Source organism: Oncorhynchus clarkii, chromosome 23, assembly GCF_045791955.1.
Source record: "Oncorhynchus clarkii lewisi isolate Uvic-CL-2024 chromosome 23, UVic_Ocla_1.0, whole genome shotgun sequence".
Lineage (NCBI taxonomy): Eukaryota > Metazoa > Chordata > Actinopteri > Salmoniformes > Salmonidae > Oncorhynchus > Oncorhynchus clarkii.
Window position 1 is genome coordinate 22,144,375 of NC_092169.1, and position 22,083 is coordinate 22,166,457.

Below are 22,083 nucleotides of genomic sequence, written 5' to 3' on the forward strand. Positions count from 1 at the left end.
TGTACATCCATGGTGTTATGAAGCTGTCTCGGAATAGCTGTCCATCTATGAAGAGTTTGTCCACAATGAAAAAGGCACGCTTACCCCTCTCCCTCTGTTGCCTCTGTACCGGATACAGTCTCTTATGACGTTTGTTTATCTCCCTTGGAAATTGGTAATTGGTCCCTTTAAGTTCCCTTCCTTTGCTTTTGATCAGCTCCTTTGTTGGTAGTGTTCAAATTTTGCGATGATCGGTCAGGGACCCTTGGTCTTGTGACTCCGAGCTCCAAGTCTGTGTACTTGGTGGAAAACCACCTTCTTTACAGTCACTATAGGAAGTTTCAAGGCGGATTGCATGAATTCTCTGATCGCGCCCTCTGAATTATTGGATGTGTCCTCGGGAATCCAAGAAAAAAAATATTTTCACGCATGCTTTGACTTTGTATGTCTAGTAGCGACTCCTTCATCACCCTGTTGTCCGCATCTGTAGATTAATCTGTTTTTCTTTTTTTTGTCGGGTTAAAGTTCTTTTGCGAGGTAGTCGGATCTTTCCATGATGGAGTATGTTATTCCTACATAGCGTAAAGCTGTTGGTATTCGGCGATTTCCCTCAGATCTCCTTAGTATCCAGGTTCGCTCTTTACTGCAACCAGTTGTTTTACGAAAAGTTAACAATGAGTCTTTCCCACGACGACAACAGGTGTCTGTAGTACAGCCAGCGAGCACTGGCGGAATCCACACAAAAACACGTTTGGTATTCGGATGATAGCGGATTCGTTTGAATCGAAAGTAACAAACTGAGCGTTTTACAGCATACAGTGTTCAACTGTGCACTCTGATGATGTATCTTACAATCAATACTCTGTTTCTGAACAACTCTTTCACCGATGCAATTCGGTTCCCAACGTTCACAATAAAGATCAGTTCAAAAATAGCCGTTTGGTTGGGGTGGATGGGTGGGCGTATAACAATCAACCACCCTCCCTCCTTTAGTTTTTACCTTATGTAACTTTCTGTCCATACAAAATGTAACATATCATACTAATTTGAGGGTCCAGGATTGTTGTTTACTATGTTACGTCTAGTCTATGATACCAGGCTGTACACACACGTGTATGCACACGCAAATACCATTCCCTGGTGACTGCCCACACACACCTCCCAGTCCATCATACTGTCACTCACATCTGCTGCCTCCTCATTACCACTCCCTCCCTTACTCGATTTCCCTTTCTCCTCCTCCACTACCTCCCTTTTCTACACTCCCTCTCTCCATTCCTTACCCTTCCCTTTCTCTTACTCCTCTATTTCCCCTGCTCTCCTCTCCCTAACACACTTTCTCTCTCTTCTGTTGCCTTCCTCCTCCTCCTCCTCCTCCAGCCCTTCATTCCCAATCACTATCCCTCTCTTTCCCCTTCTCCTCCTCTACCTCCCTGTCTCTCCCAACCATATACTCCCCCTATATCCCCCTCTCACTTCCCACTCCCTTCTCGCCCCCTACCTTTGGAAGCACATCCTCCAGAACCTCTGAAAGTAGAATACAAATAGCACAGTGCATTACTTTTGAGTCGATAGAACGTAACATTAAAATAACAATTCTCTACTGTTTTAGCTGTTGGCTGAAGCTTGCTGACATACTGTAGCTCAAATAAAATAAAAAATGTATTTGTCACATGCGCTGAGTAGAACAGGTGTAGACTTTGCCCGGAAATACTTACTTACGAGCCCCTTCCCAACAATGCAGAGTTAAAAAGTAAGAAAAAAGGAAATAATAACACTAAATAACACTATAAACAAGAAGTGCCGGTACAGAGTCAAGGTGCAAGGATACGAGGTAGTTGAGGTAATATGTTTGTGTAGGCAAGGGTAAGGTAGCGGCAGGTAGTCTAGTGGTTAGAGCATTGGCCCAGTAACCAAAAGGTTGCTAGATCGAATCCCGGAGCTGACAAGGTAAAAATCTGTTGTTCTACCCCATAACAAGGCAGTTAACCCACTGTTCCTAGGCCATCATTGTAAATAAGAATTTGTTCTTAACTGACTTCCCTAGTTAAATAAATAAATAGAAAAGTGACTAGGAAATCAGGATAGATAATAAACAGAGTAGCAGCAGCAACATATGTGAAGAGTGTGAAAGTATGTGTGTGTGTGGTGTCAGTATGCATGAGCATATGTAGTGTGTGTGTTGGAGTATCAGTGTAGTTTGTGGGTAGAGTCCAGTGAGTGTGTTGGAGTATCAGTGTAGTTTGTGGGTAGAGTCCAGTGAGTGTGTTGGAGTATCAGTGTAGTTTGTGGGTAGAGTCCAGTGAGTGTGTTGGAGTATCAGTGTAGTTTGTGGGTAGAGTCCAGTGAGTGTGTTGGAGTATCAGTGTAGTTTGTGGGTAGAGTCCAGTGTGTGTGTTGGAGTATCAGTGTAGTTTGTGGGTAGAGTCCAGTGAGTGTGTTGGAGTATCAGTGTAGTTTGTGGGTAGAGTCCAGTGTGTGTGTTGGAGTATCAGTGTAGTTTGTGGGTAGAGTCCAGTGAGTGTGTTGGAGTATCAGTGTAGTTTGTGGGTAGAGTCCAGTGAGTGTGTTGGAGTATCAGTGTAGTTTGTGGGTAGAGTCCAGTGAGTGTGTTGGAGTATCAGTGTAGTTTGTGGGTAGAGTCCAGTGAGTGTGTGTTGGAGTATCAGTGTAGTTTGTGGGTAGAGTCCAGTGAGTGTGTTGGAGTATCAGTGTAGTTTGTGGGTAGAGTCCAGTGAGTGTGTGTTGGAGTATCAGTGTAGTTTGTGGGTAGAGTCCAGTGAGTGTGCATAAAGCTGATGCAAGAGAGTCAGTGCAAAGAGGGTCAGGGTGGCCGTTTTATTAACTATTCAGCAGTCTTATGGCTTGGGGTCGAAGCTGTTCAGGACCCTAGTGGCCCCAGACTTGGAACTCTGGTACCACTTGCCATGAGGTAGCAGAGAACAGTCTAGGACTTGGGTGGCTGGAGTTCAGGTGGGCCTTCATGCTTCAGCAAACAAAGGAAAAGGAGGGGTGCTCGACAAAAATCACGAGAATGGCTTACCAGGAAAAACTTCCAAAAGGACTAGTTTGAGGTAATCCATTGTATAGGATTCGAACAGGTGAGTGTCCTGACCATTGCACTTAGCTCCTATTCATAGCCTAGTGGCTAATTGAGAAACAACAACATAACAAAATTATAACAATGATATGTTTCAAGGTAAATGGCAAATTAATGGACAAAATATAAAGATAAATAGTGTGTCTTGTTAATCAATAGGACATGTCAAAATATACAACGGTGATATTTTGGTGTCCATGAATCCGGAGACACAGAGAGCCCAAAAATCAAGGCAACAACATTATAGAAACAAGGACAGTGAAAAATCATTGTTTAGCCCCTTTGGATCCACAGGGTCTAAGGAGTACTGCCAGAATGCCTCTGTTTTAGTTTATGTACGACATCACTTCCTCTTGGTGAAATGTGGATGTGTTCTCTGGCTACAAAGCGCATGGAGGAATGTGAACCATGTTTTGCTTTGATGCAGTGGTGCGTAATAGCATAGTCTGTGTTTTTATTTAAAATAAAAAAAATAGTCTTGGCCTCCCGAGTGGCAGTGCGGTCTAAGGCACTGCATCACAGTGCTTGAGGCATCACTACAGACCTGGGTTCGATCCCAGGCTGTGTCACAACCGACTGTGACCGGGAGTCCCATAGGGCGGCGCACAATTGGCTCAGGGTCGTCTGGTTAGGGGAGGGTTTGGCCGGGGATGCTTTACTTGGCTCATTGCTCCCTAGCATGTCCTTGTGGCGGGCCCGGCGCTTGCAGACTGACGGCGGTCATCAGTTGAACTGCGTTTCCCATGACACATTGGTGCAGCTGGGGGCGGGTTTTAAGAGCACGGTTTGGTGGGTCATGTTTTGAAGAATGCATGACTCGACCTTCACCTCTTCCAAGCCTGTTTGGGAGTTGCAGCAATGAGACAAGATCGTAATTGGATCGCAATTGGATATCATGAAAATGGGGAGAAAAATATAGTCAAATATAAAAATGCAATGCGAAATTTCAATGCTTGTTTAGTTTGACCAATATAAGCAGCCCTGCAGATGCAAGGGATTAAAGTGAGCAATAACAAATTCATCTCTGCCTTTTTTTGTTGAGTGCTTCAACTCCTTTTTATGTCGAATTCGTCCTTTTGGAAGTTTTTCTTGGCAAGCCATTCTCATGATTTTTGTCATTGTTGTTGAGCACCCCTCCTTTCCTTTGTTTTTCTTGGTAATCCATTCTCTTGGGTGGCTGGAGTCTTTGACAATTTTACGGCCTTCCTCGAGTGGTATAAAGGTCCTGGATGGCAGGGAGCTCAGCCCGAGTGATGTACTGGGCTGTATGCATTTCCCTCTGTAGCACGTTATGGTCGGATGCCAAGCAGGTGCATAACCAAGTGGTGATGCATCCAATCAAGAAGCTCTCAATGGTGCAGCTGTATAGCATTTTGACCCTCCTGAGGGTGAAGAGGTGTTGTCGTGCCTTCTTCACGACTGTTGGTGTGTCTGCACCATGATAGGTCCTTAGTGAGCAGCATACCACCCTGCAACCCACTGCTGGCTTGCTTCTGAAGCGAAGCAGGGTTAGTCCTGTCAGTCCCTGGATGGGAGACCAGATGCTGTTAGATGCTGTCCACAATTAGCTTCTTTGTCTTGAGAGGTTATTGGCCTGGCACCACACTGCCAGGTCTCTGACCTCCTCCCTATAGGCTGTCTGTGATCAGGCGTATCATCTGCAAACGTAATGATGGTGTTGAAGTCGTGGTGGGTGAACTGTTAGTACTGGTGTGGACTAAGCACGCATCTCTGAGGGGCCCCGTGTTGAGCGTCAGCACAGCGAATGTGTTGTTGCCTAACCTTGCGGCCTTTCAGGAAGTCCAGGATCCAGTTGCAGCGGGAGGTGTTTTGTCCCAGGGTCCTTAGCTTAGTGATGAGCTTGGAGGGCACTATGGTGTTGAACACTGTGTTGTAGTCAATGAACAGCATTCACATGTAAGTTTTCCTTTTGTCCAAGTGGGAAAGGGCAGTGTGGAGTGCAATAGAGATTACGTCATCTGTGGATCAGTTGGGTCGGTATGCTAATTGGAGTGGGTCCAGGGAGTCTGCGATGATTGTGTTGATGTGATGCATGACCAGCATTTCAAAGCATTTCATGGCTACAGATGTGAGTGCTACGGAGCGATAGTAATTTAGACAGGTTACCTTGGCGTTATTGGGCACAGGGACAATGGTGGTCTGCTTGTAACATGCAGGTATTACAGACTGGGTCTGGGAGAGGTTGAAAATATCAGTGAAGACCCTTGACAGCTGGTTAGCACATGTTCTGAGTACAGGTCCAGGTAATCAGTCTGGTCCTGCGGCCTTGTCAATGTTAACCTTTTTAAAAGGTCTTACTCACATCGGCTACGGAGAGCATGATCGCACAGTCATCTGGAACAGTTGGACCTGTCATTCATGGCTCAGTGTTGCTAACATTGAAGTGAGCATAGAAGGCATTTAGCTCGTCTGGTAGGCTTGTGTCACTGGGCAGCTCGCGGCTGAGTTTCCCTTTGTAATCTGTGATAGTTTGCAAGCCGTGCCACATCCGACAAGCTTCAGAGACGGTGTAGCACAATTCGATCTTAGTCCTGTATTAACGCTTTGCCTGTTTGATGGTTTGTCGGAGAGCGTAGCAGGATTTTTTATTAGCGTCCAGATTGGTGTGGCGCACCTTGAAACAAAAGCTCTAGTCTTTAGCTCACTGCGGATGTTGCCTATAATCCATGGCTTCTAGTTGGGATATGTGCGTACGGTATTTGTGGGGATGACATCATCAATGCACTTTTTAATTAAGTCGGGGGACTGATATGTTAAAACTCCTCAATGCCATTGGATGAATCCCAGAACATATTCAAGTCTGTGCTAGAAACAGTCCTGTAGCTTAGCATCTGCTTCATCGGACCACTTCTGTATTGAGCGCATCAGTGGTACTTCCTGTTTGAGTTTTTGCTTGTAAGCAGGAATCAGGAGGATACAGTTATGGTCAGATTTACAAAACGGAGCGCGAGGGAGAGCTTTATATGCGTCTCTGTGTGTGGAGTAAATGCAGAAATGAGGTAAAACAGATTTCAGTTTCCCTGCATTAAAATCACCAGCCACTAGGAGCGCTGCCTCTGGGTGAACATTTACTTGTTTGTTTATGGCCCTACACAGCTTGTTGAGTGAGGTTTTAGTGCCAGCATCGGTTTGTGGTCCCTACAGGTCGTTTTCCTCTCTCCCATTTTCAGAGAGGATAAACTGCAGCCCGATGGCACATGCACACATAAAACAGAGAGAGTGAGAAATAGAGAAAGAGAGAGAGAGAGAGAGAGAGAGAGAGAGAGAGAGAGAGAGACACACCACTCACATACATACAGACCCACACACACCGGCCCTGATGGAGGTTGTGAATGATATCTGGCCTGAGGTGCGGTGAGGATGATTAGGATTCACACCAAACTCAGCTTGCCCTCAATAGCAAATCACATCCCTAGTGCTCTGGGGCCACAGAAGAGGGGATCAGCTTACATATCAGCTCCTAGCAACTGCCAGCTGTACTGTACTGAACAGTATGGCTGCATCTCAAATGGCACCCTTTTACCTATAAAGTGCACAACTTTTGATCATAGCGCTCTGGTCAAAAGTAATGTACTATGTAGAGAATAGTGTACATTTGCGATGCAGAGTATCTGTCTGCTTCTGGGACTGATACTACAGCTGGTGGGACTGATAGGCTGCTGCGGGACTGCAGGATGAGCAGAGATAATCCGTTGACTGAGGGGAACTCAACAGCGGTAGGTTACCTTATTATAAAATACACCACTGCTACACTGTTAAAAATGACTGTTGTCATTTAGCTACAGCCCAAAATATGTGCACTGTTCTGACAAGAGTGACTTTACAATTAATTGTACAATCATTCATGAAATAATTTGTTGGCATCAAGCCTGGCCTGATAAATCCAAGTACATCATGTGTCTAATAAACACACAATGGAAGGATAACAGCTCTATTTAGACACACACCAGCACCTAAGCCACATCCAAAAGAAGTACATTTGACAGATGCCTTTCTCCAACATTGTCTAATGTCTCATGTAGTGAGAGAATGAAGACCTCTGGAAAACATTTTAATGAAACTCTCTCTCTTTATATTGCTTGTGTTCTTTTGGCCCCTGGAGGCCTTTGGCGCAGCTCCACCATCTGGTGCTGGGGGCCCAGTGAGGCAGAAAAGAGGCCCAGATGACAGAGACCATATCCCAGCCCAGACTCCTGCATCAGCCCCTTCTCTACGTCCCTGCACCCCTCTTTCTCTACGTCCATGCACCCTCTTTCTCTACGTCCCTGCACCCCTCTTTCTCTACGTCCATGCACCCCTCTTTCTCTCTATGTCCCTGCACCCCTCTTTCTCTACGTCCCTGCACCCCTCTTTCTCTCTACGTCCCTGCACCCCTCTTTCTCTCTATGTCCCTGCACCCCTCTTTCTCTACATCCCTGCACCCCTCTTTCTCTACGTCCCTGCACCCCTCTTTCTCTCTATGTCCCTGCACCCCTCTTTCTCTCTATGTCCCTGCACCCCTCTTTCTCTATATCCCTGCACCCCTCTTTCTCTCTATGTCCCTGCACCCCTCTTTCTCTCTACGTCCCTGCACCCCTCTTTCTCTCTACGTCCCTGCACCCCTCTTCCTCTACCTCCCTGCACCACTCTTTTTCTCTACCTCCCTGTATGCCTCCCTCTTTACCTCCCTGTATGCCTCTCTCTCTCCTGCATCCCTCTCTACCTCTGCACATCCCCCTCTCTCTATCTTTTTACCAGGGGAGAAGTTAAAGAGCAGTTAGATAGAGGGAGAGAGGGAGGGAGGGACAGACAGCATGAGACAGAGGGCTGTTTAATATGCAGCACCAGAGAGAGGGATGCAAGGATAGAGATAGGGAGGGGGAAAGAGAGAGCGGTGCAGGGAGGCAGAGGGAGAGAGATGGAGGTAGAGATGAAGAGTGTGAGGAAGAGAACGTGCAGGGACGAAAAGAGACAAATGCAGGGAGGTAGAGAATGTGAGAAGCAAGGAGAGAAAGAGAGAGAGAGGGGTAGAGAGAGAGAAAGAGAGAGGGAGGGGAGCAGAGATATGCTCCTGGGAAAGAGTGACAGAGAAAGGGCTGCTGCCTGACTGGATGGCTGCATAGATGAGCCTCATTTCCCAACGCCATCTGTTACCAGTCCCTGCGCGACCACGCAGTCATGGGTGAACAGGGAGTACAGGAGGGGACTAAGCACGCACCCCTGAGGGGCCCCTTCACTGGAACTTTCTGTTTGAGCTTTTGCTTGTAAGCAAGAATCAGGAGGATAGAGTTATGGTCAGATTTGCCAAATGGTGGGCAAGGGAGAGCTTTGTATGCGTTTCTGTGTGTGGAGTAAAGGTGACCTAGAGTTTTTTTTTGCCTTTAGTTGCACACGTGACATGCCGGTAGAAATGAGGTAAGACGGATTTCAGTTTTCCTGCATTAAAATCACTGGCCACTATGATGAGCATTTTTTGTTTGCTTATGGCCCTATACAGCTCATTGAATGCGGTCTTAGTGCCGGTTTGTGGTGGTAAATTGACGACGACAAAATATATAGATGAAAACGCTCTTTGTAAATAGTATGATTCACAGCTTATCATGAGGTATTCTAACTCAGGCGAGCAGAACCTCAAGACTTCCTCAATATTAGAGATTGCACACCAGCTGTTGATAACAAAGATACACACCCTCCCTTGTGCTAAAACAACAAAAAAATATTCCACCAACGACCGTTACAAGTATCTAACAAATCACAACAATACACAAATGTAAAAGAAAAAGAATGAAATTAAGAAACATATAAATATTAGATTGAGCAGTGTCGGAGTGACATTGACTAGAATACAGTAGAATAGAATACACTATATAAGATGAGTAAAGCAGTTTGTAAACGTTATTAAAGTGACTAGTGTTCCATTATTAAAGTTGCTAGTGATTCCATGTCTATGTATATAGAGCAGCAGCCTCTAAGGTGCAGGGTTGAGTAACCAGACGGTAACCGGCTAGTGATAGATATTTAACAATCTGAAATGTATGTGGACACCTGCTCATCGAACATTTCATTCCAAACTCATGGGCATTAATATGGAGTTGGTCCCCCCTTTGATGCTATAATATCCTTCACTCTTCTGGGAAGTCTTTCCACTAGATGTTGGAACATTGCTGCGGGGACTTGCTTCCATTCAGCCACAAGAACATTAGTGAGGTCGGGCACTGATCTTTTCCGATTAGGCCTGGCTTGCAGTCGGCATTCCAATTCATCCCAAAGGTGTTCAATGTGGTTGAGGTCAGGGCTCTGTACAGGCCATTCAAGTTCTTCCACACTGATCTCGACAAACCATTTCTGTATGGACCTCGCTTTGTGCATGCTGAAACAGGAGAGGGCCTTCCCCAAACTGTTGCCACAAAGTTGGAAGCACAGAGTCGTCTAGAATGTCATTGTATGCTGTGGCGTTAAGATTTCCCTTCACTGGAACTAAGGGGCCTTGCCTGAACAATGAAAAACAGCCCCAGACCATTATTCTTCCACCACCAAACTTTACAGTTCCCACTATTCATTCGGGCAGGTAGCATTCTCCTGGCATCCGCCAAAACCAGATTTGTCCGTCGGACTGCCAGATGGTGAAGAGTGATTCAGAGAACGAGTTTCCACTGCTCCAGAGCCCTTGGCGGCGAGCTTTACACCACTCCAGCCGACACTTGGCATTGCGCATAGTGATCCTAGGCTTGTGTGCGGCTGCATTTCACTGTTCGTCTACACCTGTTGTTTACGAAGCATGTGACGAATAAAATTAAATCTTTTAGCTGAAAGCTCCACTTATGTCGAACTTCCCACTGCCACACAGGCAGAACACAGCAGAGACACTGTGCATAACTAATGAGTCTACATGTGGCCATGTACTCTCCTTCTCTCTCTCCCTCTCTCTATTTGTTCTTTCACTCAGTCTCTCCTGTCTCTCTTCACCCCTTTCTCTCCCTCTTCTCTCTCTCTCTCTCTCTCTCTCTTTGTCTTTCTTTGCTTTCTCTCTCTCCATCGTACAGCAGCTCACAGTCTTCACCCACCCACTCAGTGTCAACCCGACGCTGTGATTTAAACAGTGGGCATAACCCAACACTTTAGCAGTACACAGCTGAGATAAATGAAGCTGCCAACCTGTTTGTAGGTCACCCAGTAAGACTAAAGTCTGTGTTGTACTGCCTTGTGGAAAAGCATGTACATACAAAGGTATTACAGTGTTTGATGTAACATTGTGGCTATATAGGAGCATGTTGTTAATGGAATTAGTCTGAGGAAGTAATTTATTGTGTAAAGTGGATGTAAAGATATTTTAAACGGTTGCATGGTCTCTTGTGTTTTCTATGAGTTTGAATTGAGATCCAGGTTTCATATTCATAAAGCATCTTGAGGGGTGATCTAGGATCAGGTCCCCATGTCCATATAATCACTTATCACTTATGATCTAAAGGCAAAACTGGTCCTAGATCGGAACTCTTTCTCTGAGACGCTGTATGAACACAGGCCATGATTTACAGACTTTGTTTAATCTTGGTTGGACAGCATTTATTGAAGATTAGCCCACATAGGGGAAGCCATGGTGACCTACTGGGAATTCTGGGAAGGAAATTCAGTGCTCAGAAAATGTGTCAATGACTGTGCCTCCAAGACACTGTTTCTTCTCTCCAAACACAGACACACACACACACACACACACACACACACACACACACACACACACACACACACACACACATTTCTTTTCTCCACACATCTCAGAGGACCAGACAGTAGGGGAGGACACTTTACTTGGAGAGTTGTCTGGATGGCCTACATTCAGAGTTTGTTAAGGCGTGAAAGTGTGTCAAATCCCTGGGTTTGAGACCAAAAATACAACCTTGTGGTTAAGTGCAGTCCCTAGGTGCAATGGTATTATTTTAAAGCCTGACACCCAAGGATAGGTGTAGGACGATGCAGGTTGATCATGCTGTTGGAAATATACTATCCGCTTGCAACCTTTAGATAACTTGAATAGATTCCATTAGGTCAACATTTAGTTGAGGCACAATGTAAAACTTTTAATTAAGTCAATTGTAGTAACTCTCTTTAGATGGGAAAATACATTTCATATTTCACTAAATAACAATGAGAGAGAGAGAGACCTTGGCTTAAACATCAGCGCCACATGTAACTTCCACAAAGCTGTGAACGATCTGAGAGACAAAGCAGGAAGGGCCTATGCCATCAAAACGGAACACCAACTAATGCATGCAGAGCAGAATTAGGCCGATACCTGCTAATTACCAAAATCCAGAAAAGAGCTGTTAAATTCTACAACCACCTAAAAGGAAGCGATTCCCAAACCTTCCATAACAAAGCCATCACATACAGAGAAAGGAACCTAGAGAAGAATCCCCTAAGCAAGCTGGTCCTGGGGCTCTGTTCACAACACAAGCAGACCCCACAGAGCCCCAGGACAGCAACACAATTAGACCCAAACAAATCATGAGAAAACAAAAAGATAATTACTTGACACATTGGAAAGAATTAACAAAAAAACTGAGCAAACTAGAATGCTATTTGGCCCTAATCAGAGAGTACACAGTGGCAGAATACCTGACCACTGTGACTGATCCAAATTTAAGGAAAGCTTTGACTATGTACAGACTCAGAGTTACTCAGAGTGTAACAGTATAACTTTAGACCGTCCCCTCGCCCATTCCCGGGCGCGAACCAGGGACCATCTGCACACATCAACAACTGACACCCACGAAGCATCGTTACCCATCGCTCCACAAAAGCCGCGGCCCTTGCAGAGCAAGGGGAACCACTACTTCAAGGTCTCAGAGCAAGTGACGTCACCATTTGAAATGCTATTTAGCGCGCACCACCGCTAACTAGCTAGCCGTTTCACATCCGTTACATGAGCATAGCCTTGCTATTGAGAAACGCCTCCGTAGGCAGACCTGGCTCTCAAGGGAAGACAGGCTATGTGCACACTGCCCACAAAAATGAGGTGGAAACTGAGCTAAACTTCCTAACCTCCTGCCATATTAGAGACACATATTTCCCTCAGATTACACAGATCCACAAAGAATTTGAAAACAAACCCAATTTTGATAAACTCCCATATGCTGCTGCCATCACAGCAGCAAGATTTGTGACCTGTTTCCACAAGAAAAGTGAAGAACAAACACATAGAACCCATATTTATGTTTATTTATTTCCCCATTTGTACTTTAACTATTTGCACATAATATGACATTTGAAATGTCTTTATTATTTTGGAACGTTTTTGAGTGTAATGTTTACTGTAAAAGTTTACTGTAAAAAATGTTATTGTTTATTTCACTTTGGTTTATTATCTATTTGTAACCTTCATTTAACTAGGCAAGTCAGTTAAGAACAAATTCTTATTTACAATGACGGCCTAGGAACAGTTAGTTAACTGCCTTGTTCAGGGGCAGAATGACAGATTTTCACCCTGTCAGCTCGGGGATTCCATCTAGCAACCTTTCGGTTACTGGCCCAACACTCTAACCACTAGGCTACCTGCTACCCCATTTCACTTGCTTTGGCAATGTAAACATGTGTTTCCCATGCCAATAAAGCCCTTAAATTGATATTGAATTGAATTGAGAGCGAGAGAGACATTGATCCCCCGGTACTATAATCACTTTATTTAGATTCTCCTTCTCTCTCTCTAAGGGTATTTCAATACAACTTACCACAGAAAGGTCACACTAAAACAAAGGAGATGTGTTCTGTTCCAAAGACTGGCTACGTCCCAAATTGTACCCTTTTCCCTATATAGTGCATTACTTTTGGCCAGAGCTCCAAGTCATTGACAAGGATGATAATCCAAAGCAACGCATCGCTCAGACCAGACAAGTGGCATATTTTCCAATTTACACAATAAAATGAATGAAAACTAAGAGGGACAGACAAATCAAATCAAGTCAAGTCAAATGACTGCAGTCAGACATTAGAGCGTTACCAATCAGCATTTACACGTCTCACCTCGCTTCTGCTCTTATGTCTGTCTGTTGTGCAGCCGCCACAGACCCAGGGTGCATCAAGTCTAGCACGGCTAGCATGGCTTCTTCCCCTCATCTCTTCTCCTTATGGCTTTCTCTCTACTCCATATGGCTTCCTTTCCTCATCTCCTCTCCCTCTGCATTTATCCATAAACAAAGGAATGGTGAAAGCAATATAGTGTAAGCCTACTGGGAAGGAAAGGAGACAAGAGAAGGAGATTAAGGACAAGAGGGAACTTTAGACTATAGAGTGGTACCTCTCCCAAGTGTGTCAAACTGTGGGTGACTGTGCAGTTGCTCAATATATTATTGACTGAGGCTTCAGAAAATTGCTGCAGTGACACTGTGGATGTAGGTATTTCTTCGTACCACAACCCTGCCCCCATTCTGTCCTTTCTCTGCTATTCCTGAGGATTGCCATGCATATTGAATCAAGCCTGCCGCTGGGAGGGAGTGTTCGTGTGTGTCTTTTACAAAAGTATCAACACTTGACAGATAGGGAAAGAGAGCACTCGTGTGGCAACTTCTGTTACTACAACCTGTGCGTGTTGTTATGAACGCTACCCGCTCTACGTTAGTGTTTCTCAATCCATTCCTAGCCTGGCTAGGGTTTGCACATGTATGTGCTAGCCAAGCACTATAATTCAACTCATCGAGGGCTGGGTAAGCAAAAAACGGATATCCTGTTAGCATCCCACAGGAATGGATTGCACACCTCTATTACAAATCACTAAACACAGGAGTTCTACTCGGTCTATGATCAACTCCGTTTGCGCTGGATCTTTTGGCTCGTTCAAATACATTAAAATCCGCTTTGCAAGTGCCTTTGTAACTGGGCCCACACTAGTCTTTGTAAGGTGGATGTTATAACGATAATTATTATGCGCTGCAATCGGTAGTAGGGGCATCTGCTTAGACAATAAACATTGGCTGTATCCCAAATGTAATGCAATGCAAACCTCGGAGGTCCTGAGGGGATATGTGTCACTAACTGCACTGATTATGTGCATATTTGATTAGTGTTTACTGCTATGCTAATGATGAAAGTGCATTCAATGCCTCCAAAGAGAAGTCTATCGGGTCATTCAGTCTCATAATGTGGTCTAGCTACACTCAATGTGTGTGGTGCCAGAAGACGTCCAGGGTGCCCTCTCATGTTTAATTAACTGCAAATCATATTCTTCACCTTTTTGTTGAAATTACGAAAATGTAAGTGGTTGGGTGCTGGTTAGAAAATGGTATCCTGTTTTCATAATCTGATTATCAGCGAGTCACCAACTTACTTTATGTACTGGTTGATGTATATCGTGTTTGCCAACGTTAGGTGGCGAAGGTCTGGGCGCTCCTGTTTTCATAACTACCCAGTTATACGAAAAGCTAGCATCGGTTTGGCTCTGAACACAGTAGGGTGTCGCCCAAGGTCAAACAGAGGTTTTTCATAACAATGGAGTTTGTCAACAGTGACGGAGGTCTAGGAGCTGGCAAGCTTCCCCCAGGAACGAATAGCAGTGCAATATGGTTTAGCTCGAGGTGGTGGGCCAACATCAAAGCGGAGATGTCTGCCAGGCCAGCCACACAGAAATCCTATCTGCGAGAGTTGAGTGCCATCAGCGTAAGTTATGAGGCGGAGGTAGTGATAGAAGGACCAGGTGAGTTTGTGTACAGAAAACCAAGGGGGACATAGTAACCTTAGAGACAGCAGTAGTAAGGTGCCAGGTATGATGCCAACAAAAAGAGTGCATAGCCGGAGCAGTAGTCTGCATCGTAGCACCATTGGTTTGGCTCTGAGCTCACACTAAGGTTCTTTAGTCTGGACACAATGGAACCCATTAGACAGGGCACTTCATTGAAGTCTTATCATTGTGAGAAAATGCATTAGAAATATTCAGGTCATACGCTCTTAATTAATGTCTACAAATAGAAAAACACAGGACCGGCGTATGAGACTATCATCACAGGCAAAACACAACTCACCTCAGTAATTCACCATTTAATGTATTTGGTAACATTGGTATTCACACTGTTTTAATGGGAACACCACCCAACATTATTGAAAGGAGAATATAGCCAGTCAACAATAGACGTCTGGTCAGGAGGCCTTTGATGCAAGATTCGCTAAAATTAAGGGGATGTATTGATTGGTTCTCAAATGTTTTTCTTGTGGGATTTGATAAACCAAGTTGTGTAATGCAAGGGGCGGTGCGTGGCTGTTTGCGCGAGAAGACAGAAGCAACCATTAAAAGCACAGCCACGCATCGTGCCAACTGTATCAAAACAGCCTTTCCAGACTGAAGTCAGGAGGACTTAAGACTTTGGTATGAGGTATACGCCAGACTACCAATATCCCCAAAACAACATTCAAGCACACTGCAAATGTAAGTGTACAGATAAACGTCAAATATACATGTTTTTCAATCCAGGACATGTAGAGGAAATGACAAACATGACAGTGACTTTTTTTTCCAAAGTTTTTTTTATTCGATGACAATATACAAGAACATCTTGAGCACGAGGAACATCCCTGATTCTCCAGGCTCACTGTAGGAAAACACAGAGGAAGAGAAGTTAGTTCACCTGCAAACAGAAATACACCATCTCCACTTACAACAACTCTACTCGGGGGGGGGGGGCACCTCAACTAGAGGAAGGGGAGTAATTGGGCTGATGGTCCAAAGGGTAATAGTAGAGATGGAGCTCAACCTACATGTTGTTTTTTTAAATAGTAAATGCAGTTAACTGACATTTTCCAGCTCAGTGAGGAATTTATTTAGTATATAGTATATATCAAATGACAGTTGAAGTCAAACTCAAAGATTTTCACAATTCCTGACATTTAATCAGAGTAAAAATTCCCTTTCTTGGGTCAGTTAGGATCACCACTAGTAGAGTAATTTATTTTCACTTATTTCTTTCATCCCATTCCCAGTGGGTCAGAAGTTTACATACACTCAATTAGTATTCAGTAGCATTGCCTTTAAATTGTTTAACTTGGGTCAAATGTGTCGGGTAGCCTTCCACAAGCTTCCCACAATAAGTTGGGTGAATTTTGGCCCATTCCTCCTGACAGAGCTGGTGTAACCGAGGCAGGACTGTAGGCCTCCTTGCTCGCACGCACTTCTTCAGTTTAGCCCACAAATTTTCTATAGGATTGATGTCAGGGCTTTGTGATGGCCACTCCAATACCTTGACTTTGTTGTCCTTACGCCATTTTGCCACAACTTTGGAAGTATGCTTGGGGTTATTGCCCATTTGGAAGACCCATTTGCAACCAAGCTTTAACTTCCTGTCTGATGTCTTGAGATGTTGCTTCAATATATCCACATCATTTTCCTGCCTCATAATGCCATCGATTTTGTGAAGTGCACCAGTCCCTCCTGCCGCAAAGCACCCCCACAAAATGATGCTGCCACCCCCATGCTTCACGGTGTTCTTCGGCTTGCAAGCCCCCCCCCCCCTTTTCCTCCAAACATAGCGATGGTCATTATGGCCAAACAGTTCTATTTTTGTTTCATCTGACCAGAGGACATTTCTCAAAAAAGTACGATGTTTGTCCCCATGTGCAGTCGCAAACCGTAGTCTGGCTTTTTTATGCCGGTTTTAATGCAGTGGCTTCTTCCGTGCTGAGCGGCATTTCAGGTTATGTCGATATAGGGCTTGTTTTACTGTGGATATAGATACTTTGTACCTGTTTCCTCCAGCATCTTCACAAGAGACAGAACGCATTTTTTTCGTCAGCGGTATGACAGCTGCGTGGTCCCACGGTGTTTATACTTGTTCATCTGTACAAACAATAGTGCGCGTGGTACCTTCAGGCGTTTGGAAATTGCTCCCAAGGATGAACTAGACTTGTGGAGGTCTACAATATTTTTTTCTGAGGTCTTGGCTGATTTCTTTTGATTTTCACATGGTCAAGCAAAGAGGCACTGAGTTTGAAGGTAGGCCTTGAAATACATCCACAGGTACACCTCCAATTGACTCAAATGATGTCAATTAGACTATCAGAAGCTTGTAAAGCCATGACATAATTTTCTGGAATTTCCCAAGCTGTTTAAAGACACAGTCAACTTAGTGTTTGTAAACTTCTGACCCACTGGAATTGTGATACAGTGAATTATAAGTGAAATAATCTGTCTGTAAACAATTGTTGGAAAAATAACTTGTGTCATGCACAAAGTAGATGTCCTAACCGACTTGCCAAAACTATAGGTTGTTAACAAGAAATGTGTGGAGTGGTTGAAAAACAAGTTAATGACGCCAACCTAAGTGTATATAAACTTCTGACTTCAACTGTATATTGTATTAAATTAAACTAGGAAAAGTCGTATGAGTAGGCATGTGGTTCAGTTGTCTCGCATCGAGACATTGGGCTATAAATTATTATCCTAGACATGCTTTAATAAACAACCACCAAAGGTCACCACTCATAACACATGTTAGCATAACTGTACTGAGCGTTTGATCAATACATAGTCATAATAAAATAGTTTAATAGGAGAATAAGAATGGTAATCGTTTAGAAGCAATTAAATAGTTTTTTGTTGATATTATAATATTTGTCAGAGAATAAGTACCACCAGCCAGGGTAGGTTTAGAAGTTTGGGAGACAAGGGGGATGGAAGATGGGATGAAGTAGTAAGGATGCGTGCTTGTAGATAAGGTTGTTGGAAGACTACAGGTGAGATCTCTACAGGTGAGGTACCAAGAGAAGATTCAATGTGCAATTCAACACAATATAGCACACCATGCCCTGTTTTCTTTATACCTGTAACAGACACCTCATTTCTGTAAAAAAAAATCCATGGGGGGCAAAATAAAAGACAAAAGGATGAAGAAAGTAATGTTAAACTCTTAAAATAATTCACACTCCTATACTAGATCTCTGAATGGCATAAGATTTGAGCCATAGATTCATTTAATTCAGTTGGGGCCCATTTCCACCCAGGAAAATAATACAAAGTCAAAACTGAATGCTGAGCACCAGATGCGGACATGTCAATAAATGCACACAAATACAGCTTCTAGATACGTCCCTCAATACATTCCTGCAGGATTCCTGGGGATGCACATGTGTGTTTTAGCCCAGCACTGAGACTTGATTAGTTGAATTATGTGTGTTAGTGCTGGGCTAAAACAAAAATGTGTACTGCATTGGGGTCCTTTAAGGAATTATTGAGAAACTGCTCTAGTTCCTAGTCTTTCAGAGATCCACTAGGCAACCTACTGTTGAGTAGGGACCCTATACGGGACCACACTATACAGTTCAACCTGGAATCTAAACCACTATTAGTGCTCAGTTCACACTCGCCAACATTAGTGTCATGAGTTAGAATGAGCAGCTAAGTATCAACTGGTACCTGAACTGAAACCCAATGTGGATGTTAGATAAATCCACATGTAAAAAGGCACAGTAGCTTTTTTGGTTATATAATGGGAAGATTGGGATGAAGTCTAACAGGAGTTAGCTAGGAACATCACTCCTAAGTAGTAGTATCTGCACACAGCAGTTAGTCTACTGATGAAAACAACATTTACCTTCTACAATCCCGAAGAACAGTAGATAAGAGAAGATGACAATGTATATTAAAACAGTAAGAATGTATAAATAAAGACAGCACTAACAGACTTGGGAAGAAGGAAAGATATGCATGTAATTAATGATGAACTAATACAAAATAAGTTCAACTTGGGGTGCGTTCCAATAGTCTCAAGAAGTTCCCTATTCCCTCCATCTGCAATGATGTGAATTTCGCTTGGGTGAAAGCAGCCATCCAGTATTTTGCATTCACCAACTCTGCTGATTTACAGTGCAGATGAAGGAGAATAAATGGAGCTACTGTAAAAATGTGACTATTGAAATGCACCCACCCTTGAACAAGAGGAATGTACCATAGGGAGAATGGCCACATTACCTTTTTGCCAGCAGCGCCGACACTGGCTTTCTTGGTGCCTCGTACTTTCTTCATTCTGTTCTTGCGTTCCTTGCGCTGTTTTCTGGAGGACTTCTTCTTCTCATAGAGACCGTGCTGTGAGAACCGAGAAAACCAAACATTTTAACCAAACTGCACTGCTTCCATTGTGTGTGGGTTATCTTTCCATTAGTCAGTATCAATGTGGGTATCACTGGCAGACAATATTTGATAATGATGGTACTCATAGAAACTACGTACAGACGTGGTGTCATACAAATAGAGAATATTGCCTAAAACAGCTATATCCATTCAATTGGTGCATTCCACAAGCAAAGCCTCACTTGTTTCCATTTTTCCAGCATCTACTTACCCTGGCCAGTCTGTGCTTGGGCTCGTTTTTCTTAGCGTAGTCGAGAGAGTCGTAGACCATGGCGAAGCCCGTCGTCTTGCCGCCACCAAACTGGGTCCTGAAGCCGAAGACGAACACCACGTCAGGGGTGGTCTTGTACATTTTGGCCAGCTTCTCCCGGATCTCAGTCTTGGGGACTGTGGCTTTGCCCGGATGGAGGACATCGACAACCTGGAAGCGGAGACAATGGACAAAAGTTTAAGACCATGCAGCACTAGAAAACTAGCACACTCGTGATCTTGATGCTTCCTAACTTTTAACAGATCATTTAATCAATAGACCATCAGGGCAGATCCTGACGGTCTTTTGATCTACTGATAGAGGTCAGCTGAACACTCAGTATGAAGAGATGTTTTGTTTTGGTGGTATACAGTGGTAGGAAAAACATTTAAGCTTACCATTTGCTTCCTCTGAAGCAGCCGGTTTGTCATGAACTTCCGGGTTCTGACTGTCACTGTGTCGTTCTGAAAGTAGACGGGGAACAGAGTTTAGGAACCCTACACAAGACAAGTAGTATACATCAACACAAGTATTTAAACAAGAAGTTGGCTTTGTCAGGTAGCAAGTTAGTTAGCAGGCCCAAAAGAAAAGTTACTTATTGCATTACAATTACACATCCGATCACAAATCAACTGTTACTCTAACAGTGAAATGCTTAATTACGGGCCCTTCACAACAATGCAGAGAAAGAAGGGGATTTTTTTTTAAACGTAATAAAAAGGTAAAACAATTAGTAACAATAACGTGGCCATATACACACGATAACAGCACCGAGTTGATGTGCAAGGGTACGATGCAGTTGAGGTAGATATGTACATATAACTAGGAATTAAGTGACTAGGCAACAGGATAAATAGCGCATGTGACGAGTCAAAAGGGTTAGTGCAGAAAGGGTCAATGCAGATAGTTAAATAGTTTACCTAACAGTTACCCGGACAAACTATTTAGCAGTCTCATGGTTTAAGGTTAGAAGCTGTTCAGGGTCCTGTTAGTTCCAGACTTGGTGCATCGGCACTGCTTGCCATGCGATAACAGATAAGTCTTTACTTGAGTGGCTGGAGTGACCATTTTTAGGGCCTTGCTCTGACACAGCCTGGTATAGAGGTCCTGGATGAGTTTGGCGGCAGTGATGTACTGGGCTGTACGCACTACACTCTGTAGCGCCTTGTAGTAGGATGCCAAGCAGTTGCCATACCAAGCACTGATGCAGCCAGTCAAGATGCTCTCAATAGTGCATCTGTATAACTTTGAGGATCTGAGGGCCCATGTCAATTCCTTTCAGCCTCCTGAGCGGGAAAGAGGCTTTGTCATGCCCTATTTTCAACTGTCTTGGTATGTGGTCCGTGATTTGACAAGCTCTCGACTCGTTACACTACAGCCCAGTCGATATGAATGGGGGTGTGCATGGCCCTCCATTTCCTGTAGTCTACGATCAGCTCGTGTCTAGGTTGAGGGAGCTGATATTGACTATCCCTACAGGCTGTCTCATCATTGATCAGGCCTACCACCGCCATGTCATCAAAAGTATCATGCCATGCAACAAGAGGTAGCTAGCGAACTACATTACTTGGATTTAGCTACCTACACAAGTAACATTTAGTAGCTAGCTAGATACACGAGTGACAAGTCCAATATATACTTTCGAGGAGAAAGTCCTAAACCAAAATCATACCGAAAGGTTACTGCATCAATAACTAACATCCTGGCTATCAAGCAAGTTAACTAGCTAAGTTCGCTTCCATCTACTCAAATCATGTAAACGAACCACTTCAAACACCGGAGCACTTCTGGACGGATTGACTACAAGGTACACGACAAAAATTATGCATTTGTGGTAACTTAGAGTTAGTTATCGTGTCGGAACTAGCTAGGTAGTTTCCAGAATCCTAATACGACATTACAAGTGACATACTGTGCCAGGGAGGCTCACTAGCCACAGCAGTCGAGGACACCTTGCTAGCACATACCTTAGCATGTAGCTAGCCATATTGCCTGTGCTGGTCAAATAATAGTATTATACAAGACTAGACAAAACCACAATGTAGCCGCCAACACATAGTAGTGGAAAATAAGAAGCCATGTGTTACAAAATTATTACTGAATGGTTTGTACAACTGTACAGGTCCAACAGCCGAGCGCTCGTCTGGGCCACCGAAATCCATCAGTTCATAAAATACTAAAAACTACTTTTACCATTTAAATGTTCTAATATTCCTATAGGGATGGCTTATAAATGTATTTGGACTTCGTGATTTTAACAACGATGAGAGGATGGTGAAGATAAACAAAGAATTTAATTCTAGATTTCATGCCACAAGACTCACCATCTTGACATCAGCCTCTCAGGGACGAGGAAAAGGAGGAAGGACCCGATGCCGGCCAACCAAACGCCTGAATGGAAGCCGTGCGACCTGAATACTTGCCTGAATTAAAAGTAAATTCAAATTATTTGCGAGACCACATAGGGAAATAGAACGTGTCGTTATTGTATTTTTTATGTATTATTTTGTTCAAGTGTATATGACTTTAGAGCAAACGTCACACAATCAAATAAATGCCCATGTAATTTTGGCAAAACACATGAATGTATGCAATACAGTATGAATAACATGTTTGTTCATTACAAATATATTAATTGATGACATTTTATTC

General features: G+C 43.8%; 1 protein-coding gene across 2 annotated transcripts; it reads right to left on the minus strand.

Moving 5' to 3' along the window:
• Nucleotides 1-15,567: 15,567 nt before the first annotated feature.
• Nucleotides 15,568-21,815, minus strand: LOC139381700 (small ribosomal subunit protein eS24). 2 transcript variants are annotated; one of them, XM_071125413.1, is made up of 5 exons: nt 21,756-21,815; nt 19,830-19,895; nt 19,393-19,602; nt 19,023-19,136; nt 15,568-15,651 (listed from the first exon to the last, which is right to left on the minus strand). In XM_071125413.1, the coding sequence occupies exons 1-5, from the start codon at nt 21,756-21,758 to the stop codon at nt 15,649-15,651; spliced, it is 396 nt and encodes a 131-aa protein (XP_070981514.1). In that variant the 5' UTR covers nt 21,759-21,815; the 3' UTR covers nt 15,568-15,648. The 2 variants fall into 2 exon arrangements, with proteins under 2 accessions (XP_070981514.1, XP_070981513.1); XM_071125412.1 differs by lacking the exon at nt 15,568-15,651 and adding an exon at nt 17,873-17,895.
• Nucleotides 21,816-22,083: the final 268 nt, after the last annotated feature.